This window comes from Phaethon lepturus, unplaced genomic scaffold (assembly GCF_000687285.1).
Source record: "Phaethon lepturus isolate BGI_N335 unplaced genomic scaffold, ASM68728v1 scaffold46464, whole genome shotgun sequence".
Lineage (NCBI taxonomy): Eukaryota > Metazoa > Chordata > Aves > Phaethontiformes > Phaethontidae > Phaethon > Phaethon lepturus.
The window spans coordinates 28,074-39,795 of NW_010537937.1; the positions used below are offsets into that span (position 1 = coordinate 28,074).

Genomic DNA, 11,722 nt, shown 5'->3' on the forward strand with positions numbered 1-11,722 from the left:
TCCCCCTCCCTCTTCCTTCCTCTTCCCTGCATCTGTTTTTACTGCTTCGGTCTTCTTCATCAGTCAACATCTTCCCTGGCTCTTTCTTCCCTTGCTTTTTTCCCAGTATTGAAGAGCATAGTTTTTTACTGCATGTATAGGATAAAATGTGTAAAATGCTGGTTTGGCCCTGAAATCTGTCCTCAAAGATTTGAAGGAATTATTTTCAAGAGTTTACAGTTGCAGGCTTTGTATACAAACCCATCATCTTCCTGTCCTTAGATGTGTTCAGCTCTCACAGCACATGGAGCTGAAGTTCCAGGAAAACCTCAGAGAAGCTGAGAGTTGCTTGCTGTAGAATAAATGCACTGATGCATGCTCTCATGGGTCTGTCACTGGGATATTTTAGATTTCTTTGTCAAACTGGAGCCTTGCAGCACACTGACCTCGTGGCAAATATTGATAAGCCATTTTTGGACAGAGAAATGAAAAGAGAGGAACAAAGGCCACTTTGTCATCATCTATGCCAGACAGTTGAATGGAACTTACTGAATGAATCTTCACCTGTATGACCAGCAGCATAACTGTGGGGAATGTAGGGAGGGCTCCCAGGCGTCTGCTGCTGTGACATTAGTGCCGATCTCTCTCAGCTGCTAGATTTTCTGGCTTCGGGTCTGGCAGACTGCGGTGCACATGCTGTGCATGACAAGAGCATAATGGATGAGATGTGTGAAATTTTGACAACCAGCTACTAGACCATGCTTTATTTTGGGAAAGAAAGTAGCTCCAGAAGCAATGTTGCAATAGTGGACTGAATTCTCACTCAGCTGAATCTGGTCTAGCTCCACTGATTAGCAAAGAGGTGGTCATAGTAATTGTGCCAATGGGTTTCTGGAACAGGTACAATGCTGAGCACTGGTACATGGCTTACAGGGGAATAACCGTTATGATTCAGAATTGAGCTAATACCCGACAGGAATAAAAGCAACAATTTTTATTGGGGTAAGGCTTGAGGAGCAGTGGAGGTTTCATACACCCTCAAGCAGAGCTGACAGAGCAGTGCACAGCCTGATTACCAGGCTCTGCCCCCATTTATTTGTCTATGTGGTGGTCCCTACAGAGACAATCTCCTCCCCAGTCTCTGGAATCTGTCAGGATAAACACCCCACCTTTGACATCTCAGCATGATTGACCCCCCAGTTAGCCCTATTGGGATAAAAGAGCTTCTCTTATTTGAAACCAGCCATCAGACAGTGCCCCACCTCCTCAAACAGAGATCTGGACCCGAAGATGTTGTGTTCATGGCCTCTAAGCTTGATTATTGCAAAATAGCGTAACCAGGAGTCCAGCAAAATTCCCTCAAAAGCATCTTCTGATGCAAGCACAGCAGCGCATCTACCTAGCAATGCACATCTTTGCCGAGCTCATGCCACAGCACCAGTCTTCATGTCTGTTACAAAGTCTATGTCAGATAGTCTGTACAGTAATCAAAGCCTTTCTTGGTCTGGATCTGTTTTAGATATTGTACTTTGCTTCAAAACCATGGTCAAAGCTGTAGGTAACCGGAGACAAGGGACTGCAGGAAGACATCTTTGATAGGTGCTGTCCCTGTGTTCCTTCTCGCAAGAGAAGAGAGCAGCCATGGACCTCATGAATCTGAACAAAGTGCAAAACACCTGCCATTGCATGTCTGATTTTATTCAGGGAGTTCTGCACAAGATGTGCTCATGTGCACAAAAAATGCACCTCAGTCTTGGCTCTCCCTTCCCCCCCCCCGCCCCCAAACAAACAGCTGAACAGAAAAGTGAAATAACTTGTTTTCTATTCATTTTTGAGGAATAAAGCCCTGTAATTTCTCTTTTAAATATTTGGAAGGCTTTGTGAAATTAAAATTAACACAATCATATAAAAGCCTTCTTGAACAGGTAGATCCAACTTCAAGATCAGGTTGGACGGGGCTCTGAGCAACCTGATCTAGTTAAAGATGTCCCTGCTCATTGCGGGGGGGTTGGACTAGATGACCTTTAAAGGTCCCTTCCAACCCAAACTGTTCTATGAGTCTATGATTCTACGAGCTTTAAAAAAAAACCCTGGATTTTTGACTGGTGCAGTTTGTGAGCCTTGCTTTATTTACACTACAGAAAGGAAAGCCTTGTGCAAACTAAATCTTTGCAGATGGTGAAGCAGCACTTTGGGGAAGTAATTAAACTTTGCAACCGTATTCATTTGCTATTTGCTGAAGGACAGACTTCATAGCTCTCTTTGAAACCACTAACTTTCTGCCCCTGCCATCCCGTGGAGAGGCTGCATCACTCACTGAAGCAACAGCTTCTGCTCCCTTTCCCATTTAACTCCCTGCTTCATCCTTGTACCTACTAACTTACCGCGGCTGCGGTGGGAGCTGGCGTTTCCGGCTCCCCCTCCCCTAAGGAGTTAACTGGGTTTATTACATAATCTGTTTAACATTCGGGATGAATAGGAAACGCACGCCCCTCCTCTCCTACAATATGTTTGCGTGCTTTAAATCGCACTCCTCCCCGGCTGCGTGTAAGCCCCACGCCACTTGACATGCCCTGAGCCTCCCCGCGCGCGTGCCGGGGCGCGGGTGCGTGCCTGCAGGCAGCTTTGCCCCATTCCAGCTCCGCTCACGCTACCGGCGTCGCACACCCGCGCGTCTGTGCCTGTGTGCGCGCCTGCAGGCGTGAGAAGAGGGGAGCGAGGGGAGGCGAGACGGTCACGCTCATAAGGAAGTGCCAGCGGTCGTTGCGAAGTGTGAAAGCAAACTCTGCCATCTCTTGGACCACTCGGCGTGGACAGACCGCCTCACATAATGCCATCTTTCGATGAGGTTTTGAAGGAAGCTGGGGAATTTGGAAGATTTCAAAAGAGGGTCTTTTTCCTCCTTTGCCAGACGGGCATAACTTTTTCTTTCCTGTTCGCTAGCGTGGTTTTCCTTGGGCGGGCACCAGACGACTACTGGTGCAGGATCCCTGGGGCAGCTGAATTAAACGAACGATGCGGCTGGACGCTGGAAGAGGAACAAAACTTCACGGTACTGCCCTTGCTCCTGGGGAACCGGTCTTCCAGCGGAGAGTGCGAGAGGCTGGACATCGTGTGGGACGCCTCTGTCAGCTGCACCAGCCCGCTTGCCCACTACGGCAATCACAGCACGGGCAACCTGCCGCTCACCGCGTGCCACGATAACTGGGTGTATAAACAGCCCCACTCATCCATCGTCAGCGAGGTAAGGAAAATCCCTGTCCTCTAAACAGTAGCTTCCGTCCTGGTGCAGGATTGCGGCAGTAAAATGGGACTGCCGCCGCAAGGGTCGTGCCTTTGATGGCTGGTTTTCTTTACTGGATTTGTTTCGTTGCGAGTCACGAGCAAATTGGGACAATGAGTATGATCAAGTGTCAGCATCAAACTTTCAGGGAGAGGTGAGCTGATCTGAAAGGGTGACTCTCCAAAACCACGCAAACACCCCCCACACAGATTGCTCTGTCACAGAAGGAACGTCAGATTAGAATAAAGAGTTAAGTCCTTCTGGTGTTCGATTTTGGGACAGCAACTTTGGTAGTGTAAACCCCAAGTGTAGCTGATACCACTTGATAATCTGGATCACTGTAAATTATCCATTCTCTGTATTTCCAGCACTGAACATTTAAATCTGCAGGTAATAAAAAGGTGGCAGACTGCCCTTCTGAGATCTGACAGGAGTCAGCAGAAAAGATTGTGCTTACTAAAGGAAAAAAATCAAACACACATTTTCACTCAAAGCTGTCCTGCAGCTTTTCCTGAAACGTCAGAGAACTGCAGACTGTTACCACAAGTTACCACTACTTGCTGGCAAATGTAGCGGCTTTTTAATGAAGCTGTGAAAGGCCATTTAAGATGCTTTCCTAGGAGATCCTCTGTGTAATCTGTAATCGTCCTGTGGATGTGCTGTGGTCTGGCTCCAGCACACAGGCTGCACACTAGGAGTGTGTCTTTTAAGGTCATCTTGACAGTAACTGTCATCAATGCAGTGACAAAAAATATGAAATGTGCTTAGAGGAGCTGGCTAGGAAATCATCAAGGTGCACTGCAAAATGTGTCAGCACAGCTGTGGGCTCTGGCTCCTGCCTGTCTCATGAGCCTCAGGCTGCAGTTTTTAACTAGGTGCTTGCACTGGAGCCATGCTCTCTGAAACACAGAGCAGGGCACAGCAGGCGAAGCCCTGAGCAAACACTGAACTGGAAAGCGGTGCCTATCCTGACGTTTCAATTCACCATCCTTCCCTCATCCAGCTGGGATCTGCTCGCAGGCTCCAGGCTCTTCAGAGCAGCAGCTTTGCGCCCTGAGCACCACATCTGACCTGGGCAGCTTTAGCCAGGATCTATGCTCAGGAGAAGGTAAATCAGAGCACTTGGCTGGCCCTACCTAGAGCAAAGCTTCAGAACTGGCTTTTGTGTGCGATCGCCGAAATCAAGGCTGCTCGGAGGGCTGCAAGTGACACACAGGGAGCTGATGTCAAACTTCAGTCCTTGAGGATGACGTGTCTCCACCCGTGCTGGCAGTGGCAGCCAGGGCTGGGTGGGCAGGAGGACAAATGTTTCCCGAGAGCCACAGCCTGGCACCGGAGCGAACCGTGGGAGGCAGCCGTGGTGGGAAGGTTATGCTGCTGCCTCCGAGGTACCTCTGCCAGGGGACTGCAAGGGGTTAGTTAGGTCATGGTGTCTTTTACCTGGGCAGTCTGTGCTAGCTGTTACCCTCAGAGCTTAAAAATAAAAATATAGATATTTCTTTTCTTTTGTTGTTCCTTTTTTTTCTCCCCTTTGGCCTTGCTCTAGGTGAAAGCACGTAAGTTGCACCCATAAGATTGTGCTCAGAGTCTGTTTATGGCAGCAGTTTGTGTATCTAGCAAAGCCACTGTGATTTTCCATCAGCGCTGAGCCACTGGGTTCAGCTAAGAGAAAAGGAAACCAGTGTTTGTGTTGCAGCAATAAATGGGAGTGAAAAGTTCAATGTTCTCTGGCAACACCTTGTCCATCTGCACCTTCTTCTCCTGGGGAGACCCTCCAGGCCCGGGGGAGGGAGGAGAGATGAAGGGGTGCTGTGGAAACGCTCCCCACCTGTGTTCCAAACACATTGGGAAAGCCAGAGAGTAACAGCCTGCAAGTAGTGACAGGCTGGGACCACCTGTCCCCTGTGCCGGGGCAGCAGGTCCCACCATCGGTGTCGCTGCTGCCCCCAGAGGAAGCCCTGCTGGCCAGGGGCACCTCGGCGGGAGGGCGCTCAGCTGTGGTGCTTGTGTCCTCTTCCCAGTTTTGCAATGTTTGCCGGATAAATCACATCCCACGAGGCTCAGTTTCTTCATCAAAAAAGGAAGCTTGTGGCATGCACGTCCCGGCTCAATTGCTTTGACATCAGCTATTAAAATCGATATCTATTCATGTGTTACACATCCAGCAAAGACAATTTAAATCCCAGACTTTATTTAGTGTTCTTTTGCTCAGCTGAGGCTCTAACAGATCATGACTCGATTTAAGCAGATCTGTGCTCTGTTTAATCAGATCACCAAACATATCTTTTCTCATGTATCTACTTGTAAATTTTGTCCATGTGTGCAGAAATGTTTCTGTTTCTTTCAATTATCTTAAGATTTCTGGCACTTCATGTCTGGCTGAATCAACAGTGGAAGTGACGAGTGAGACAAAGTTAAAAGGATGAGTTACATGACAATCTGAAGGACATATGTTTAGGGAGAAAGGCGGGGAGGGAGCGGAAAGATACTGAAGGAGTTCTTCCAGGCCTACGGCAAGAGCAGATCTGGTGTGGGTTTGTGGTGTGGCAGGGGAGGCAGAGGCAAATGCAGGCATGTAAAGCTTTTGCGGGGAAAAATTGTCATATCTCAGACCAAGTCTGGCAGCCAAGCCACAGGCTATTGCAATCAGTTCTGATTGCAGAAGCTCAATCATACGGCTGGAGGGGCTCATTTGTGAGGAACTGTGAAATGAATGCTATTGCAGTACCTGACTTCATTGCTCTGATTTGTGCATGACTGGAGCATGTTGCTCACTGGACGCTCTCTCATCTTAGATAGCTATCGTCTGCAAAGGCATTCACAGTAGCATCAGTAGAAGGAAAAAGGGGGAATGTGGACTGATAAAAAGCACCCATTGCTTTGTAAGCAGTATCTGAGGTGCCTTCTGCATCATGTGCTGCTGCGGGACACCTGAGTCTCAGTGCTGGGCTACAGCGGGGTGCTGAGAGAACTTTCCTCTTTCAAAATTTGAGAAGAGCAAAATCATCACAGGAACAACACACAGCAAAGCAAGATAGCTTGGTCTAGTGACAGGTGACAGAACGCTGCTAAAGATTCCCTTTGAAAATCTTCTTTTGATGTCTAATGGGCTCTGAGAGGAGGTCCCTATTTCTGCAGTGACATGCCTAAGGGTCTCCGTGCGCCACGGCTTTAGGTCAGGCTTTTCTGTGAGGGCAATGGGGATCAGAGGAGGAGATGTCCACTGGTGCTGCACACATCATGGTGCCTGAATTAGAGTCAAGCACACCAGAGCTGGGATGATGTAAAGGTTTCGAGATACCAGCAAAGTCCTCTGCTATGTGTAAAACTTGGCAGCGACCCCTCCAACGCAATGGTGTCGCAGGTGGTGGATCTGCGCAGAGGACCTTGGCCCAGTGCAATCTGCTCCTGTTTAATTGAGCGTGCCTTGCACGGCTCTCTGTGAAACTGGAAGACATGGCTGCGTGCGTCAGCGGCGGGACGGGAACCCAGTGGCTTCTCAGATTTTGCTTGGAGAGGGAGGCTGCGGGGCTAATTACTGAGCTAAATCCATTCCTGGCTCATGCCAGCTGATGCCATCTGAAATGATGCTGGTCGTAGCAGGTGGCTGGCGCGGCTCTGGAGGGAAGGCTGGTGACAGCAGCACCCCTGACAGTGGGACGAGGGCAGGGAAGGACGGCGTTTCTGTGCAGTGGATGGAGAAGGAGGAAAAACAGGGAGACTGGCAGCAGGGGGGCACAGCCTCGTGCTCTAGCCTGGGGGTCTGGAAGGGAGCCCAGGTCACCCCCTGTGCCCCTAACAAAGTAGGAAGCACGTTGCCTGCCATCTCCTGTGGGTGAGCCTTGTGAGGGACACAGGTACCGAGGACATACAGAAGTCAATAAACCTAATTTCCGTGGGAAACTGTGCTGGAGACTGAGTCACTGACCTTTAATACTTCTGGGCTTTGGCACTATGTACTTTCATCCCAGTGGAAAAGTCTAGCACTCTGCAAAAGGGCAGCTGGTGATAGTTTGCAAAGCGATAGCCATTTTATTCAGACATTTTTAGCGGTGGTGACTCCTAGAGGCATGTGCATGAATTACACTGGCGTCTACAGGTTGAATGGCTTGTGGTGGTGGATGAAAGGAAGTCTACATGGTCAGCAGCAGCTACAGCACAGCTGGAGTATTTAAGGCTTATTAGCAGCCTTTGTTGGCAGAAGTTCAGCAGAAGGGACTGACTCCAATATGCCCTGTCTGCAGCAAGTCTTCACGCTGTAGATGATGTCATTTCGAGACCTGGCAATAATTTATTGCCAAAGTGTGAGGTCTGAGGTGGACAAATGATCGTCTGAACATACCCTATTGCACCTGCTGGCAATAAATCTTACTCCTCTGCTTGCCAGTTGTCTCAGAAAATGACAGTCAGCCAGCATTTGCAGAGAAACCTGTAAGCAAAGCAATAATGTTTGTCTCAGTTTTTACGGTCCCTCAGAGCAGGAGATCACATGGCAGTCAAGCTCAGGGTGCAGAAAGCACAGCTGGTCCTTTTACTGTCTTTCTCCAAGGCAATTCACTCTCAAAGCATTGATCTAGTGAGATTATTGTCACTGACACAGCAATACCCTTTCTTATTTCCACTGTCATGGTAGGATTAATATTAAGTAGTGGAAGGAAAGGGAAAAAGGGCAGACAGAAGAGCAGAAGGAGCAGCAATTGCTGAATTTCTCATGAAGCTCTAACTAAGCTTTCCCCATATGGGAGGGGCTGGACAGTGTAACTTTGCATGGGTTACGCCAGTGGGACTATATTTCTGTCACTGCCATCGAGCCAGCTGGTACTTGGTTTTTCCGATTGTTTTTAGGACAGCTACTGTTTTCTCCCCTTTAGAAGATGGTAAGTTTCTCCACCTCCCTCTTGCTTTGGTAATGGATAGACATAAGAAAAAAGAAGGACAGAGCAGGTCTTCTGTCCCAGGATGCTCAATGAATCCGGGTAATCTGAGTGGCAGGGATGCGAAAGTACCGAGCTGGGCCTTGGGCCATGCACAGGAGAGAAACCTCCAAAGCTTTCAGAGCTAAGCTGTTCCTCAGACCTTGAGCCACAGTGCTCTAGGAACAGGCTGACTCCTTTTGTCCTGTTAAGTGCTCAGCTTGAAAGGAGTCATGGAGGACAGTGTCCTTGCTTAGTCCCTTGGCGCTCTGACAAAAGCAGAAAAACCAGGCAGTTTCTCCCTTTTCACTGTATACGCTTGCAGAATGTTTTGTTGCACTAAGGATGTGTGAAAGATAGCATTTTGACAGCCCAGAGGGTAAGACAGATGCCCAGCAACGAATAAGGAACACGCAGCAACAGTCTGCATCTCCCCAGGTTTCCTGAGGCGGCGAATGTTGCCCTAAACAGTTCCTCACCGGGAGTAGAAGGGTAAACCAGCTTCTGTTTGGCCACTTGAATCAATGCCACTTGCAAGGTGTGTGTGGACTCTCAATATGCTGCTGCAAATTGGGCTGAGGAATCATTGTAGATCTCTTTATTCACCAAAGACTTTCATCCTTAATTTTGAAATTTAATTGTATCAGGCAGTAAAGTTGCTACATTTTGAGGAGCTTTTAATGACTTGTTGTCATTTAAAGCAACCCATTTCTACAGCGATAGGTGTGCTGAAGTGTTTTGGGGCTTGCTCAGTGCATAAAGGCCTCTCATGCACCAGGAATTATAAGTCTGCAGTTAGTCTGCATGTCAAAATAAAATGGAAAATATTTGCCTTCTGCCAAAGCTATGAAGAAATTAGAAGTTGCTACAACCCCCATGTTTCCCAGTCATTTGTCACGAACAAGCATTTATTCTGTTCCCATCTCAGCCACTTCTCGCTCCTTTCTATTAGAGATTACTCCACTAATGAACTACAGGGCCCCAGTGCAAACCCTCTTCCTTCTGCCAGGGAGATCTTGCTCGGGTGGTTTGCTGCCGCTTTAGAGACCAGCAAAGTCTCCTTCCAGCAGCTCCTTCCAGCCACACCACCGCTACTGTAAACCTGCACTGGGATTCCATGTTGATGTTCAAGCCTCTAGCGGATGGGGAAACATTCATCACAGGGATGTATTTCCAAGCAGGAGTAGATGGCTGCCTGTGGCGTAAGGCCATCAGGGTGCAAAGGACTGATTCTCCCCAGTCTGTTAAGGACACTCTGGAGGGGGATGTCCTAAAGGAGCTGATTCTTGTTGCCTGTCTCGGTTGGCAGCACCTCAGTTCTGCTCAGGATGGCAGCTCATTGCCAAGGCTAAGAGGAAAGGAGTGCTAGTTTGTTGGATTGTTCATCAATTTGGGCAGCTCAACCTTTTTTAGTCAACTCCCTAGACGGAAGGAGGCCGTGCTCAGGCACACACGGGCAGCGGACAGAAATCGTGCAGGCGAGCGCGGCGCTGGATGCAGAGGGGAGTTGCAGGCTTGTGCTGGGTGCACGCGCTTGTGCAGCGAGGGGCTTCGCAGGGAGCGTGGCAATGCTGGGGGAAAGGACGAGTCCTTGGCTGGGGCTGGCCAGCTGACCTCGTTCTCCCACCTGATGATTGCCACCAGGCGCTGGCTCGCTAGGTTTTAACAGGGTCTAGGTGTAGCCAGTACTATACAGGTCAACAACTAGGCTTAAGATCCGGGGCAAAGAAACCTAAGGCTTTCCTCTTCCATATCCTTCCCCCTGCCTCGCAGTAAATGTTTTAGCAATTAAATTTCAAGTCTATGGAGGAAAGGGGACTGAACAGAAGACATGGTGACATTCCCTTTCTCCTGTGTTGTTCTGGGTGAGCTTATTCAAGTGAAAGCAGAGATGTTTACATGGCGTAGACATGCACTGCGAGGACAGTCTTTGTGGACAGAGACACCTATGAATGCACAGGGAGGACAGGACGGTAGGCTCTCCTCACTTCAACATCTCCAAAATATTTCTCCAGAAGCAAATTTGTGTTTTGTCGCAAAGTTTGCAGCAGCAGTGGTGTGCTGTTGCAGCCGTAGAGGTGACACTTCTGAAGAGAAACCTCAGCTGAGTCGCAGCTTGCTGAGGGTTGTGTGATGCTCAGCAAGGAGCCACTGGTCTCACATCAGTGCTGCAGCTTATTTTCAATCGGTGTGAGCTATAGCTCTTCTTCCCTGGAGGTGCCGAATGGGGCTGAAGGCTCGGGAAGAGAACAAAAAAACCCAAAGTCAGACAGCTGTGGTCTAGATAGGTAGAGAGCCCTAAATTTTTTTATTCTCAGTGTTACCAGTTTTGGAAACCAAGTGGGATCACAGGAGGGTAATCTGTGGCATTTAAAGACCATATGCTGCGATTTTTTTTGTATGTTATGATATATAAACTTGTACTTTCAGGGAATGGGATCTCCTATTACTCACACTGTGAGAGGCTTACTGACAGGGAGAGCTCTTCTGCTGCTTGATGCCATTCCATTTGCATGGAAGCGGTCCTGGTTGGTGAGCTCCTCACAGCGTGGGCTGCATTTGCCTGGGCATAGGAGCAGCCTGTGTGGCAGGAGTGTAAACATCAGCCCATGCATGGACAGGCATATGACTGTACAGAAACAGAGAGGAGGCACCACTCTCTCCCTTTTGTAGAGGCGGCTAGCAAGGGACTTAGGAGATGTTTTGGGGGACTGTCAATATGGGAGGACTACTGGCTAACTGGAGACAAGCTGAAATCCTGGGTAAACAGATGCAGATGCTTTTCCTCCAAGTGATGCAGATGGGGATAACTATTGGGCACAACCAAACCAGGTCACAGCTGAAGTGGTGATGTGGGTCTGACAGGCTGTTTGGATCAAAAAAAGATCTCCGCAGGGTGTGCAATTCTCTTTTAAAGGTTACATTCCCCTCTAAAGGTTATGTTTGCAAACGAAAAGCAAGACATTAGCAGAGTGATGACTTAAATGCTAGGTGCTACGTCAAGCAAACAGAAAAGGTCTGAGAACACTTATCTGTACCAGAAGTTATTTAAATACTTGGAAAATAACAAAGCGCAGGACTAACTTAGGAGAGTACAGTTAGCATATTGTCACTAATCACTTCAGAAAGGGCTTGTAGTTTCCTAGAAGTTTTCTGTATTTGCCTATTTCCCAGAATATTTAAAATATTCAACTATATTGTCCATCAAGAGCTAGTTTCAGCTGCTGCCTAAATCATCTGAAATTGCTGTTCAGGTGAAAGAATCCTCCCCGGTAAAGACATTTTCCCCTCTCTCCTTCTGGCACACATTCGTTCTCCTGCCCTCTTTCACGACAGCTAATTCACTGCCTGTTTACAGTAAAGAGGGATCAGATTACTTAAAAAATAAATATCCCCTTTGAAAAAAGGATCAAAAGTGTAAACCCTGAAGGCCGGTGCCGGCAGCGGGCACTGGGGCAGGCTGGCTGCTTGCCCGGGCACGGTTCCAGCGCTGCCCAGCGCAGCCGGCCACCTCCACCTCGCGGGAGAGCGGCTCCACAGCGCGCTG

General features: G+C 48.6%; 1 protein-coding gene across 1 annotated transcript in view; it reads left to right on the forward strand.

The window, feature by feature from the left end:
- Positions 1–2,809: 2,809 nt before the first annotated feature.
- Positions 2,810–11,722, forward strand: part of SLC22A3 (solute carrier family 22 (organic cation transporter), member 3) — a gene marked incomplete at its 3' end in the record, with an annotated part of 19,347 nt that continues 10,434 nt past the window's right edge. The window contains exon 1 of the mRNA XM_010286619.1: positions 2,810–3,223. Coding sequence (XP_010284921.1) covers positions 2,810–3,223 — 414 coding nt within the window. The remainder of the gene's footprint in view (positions 3,224–11,722) is intronic.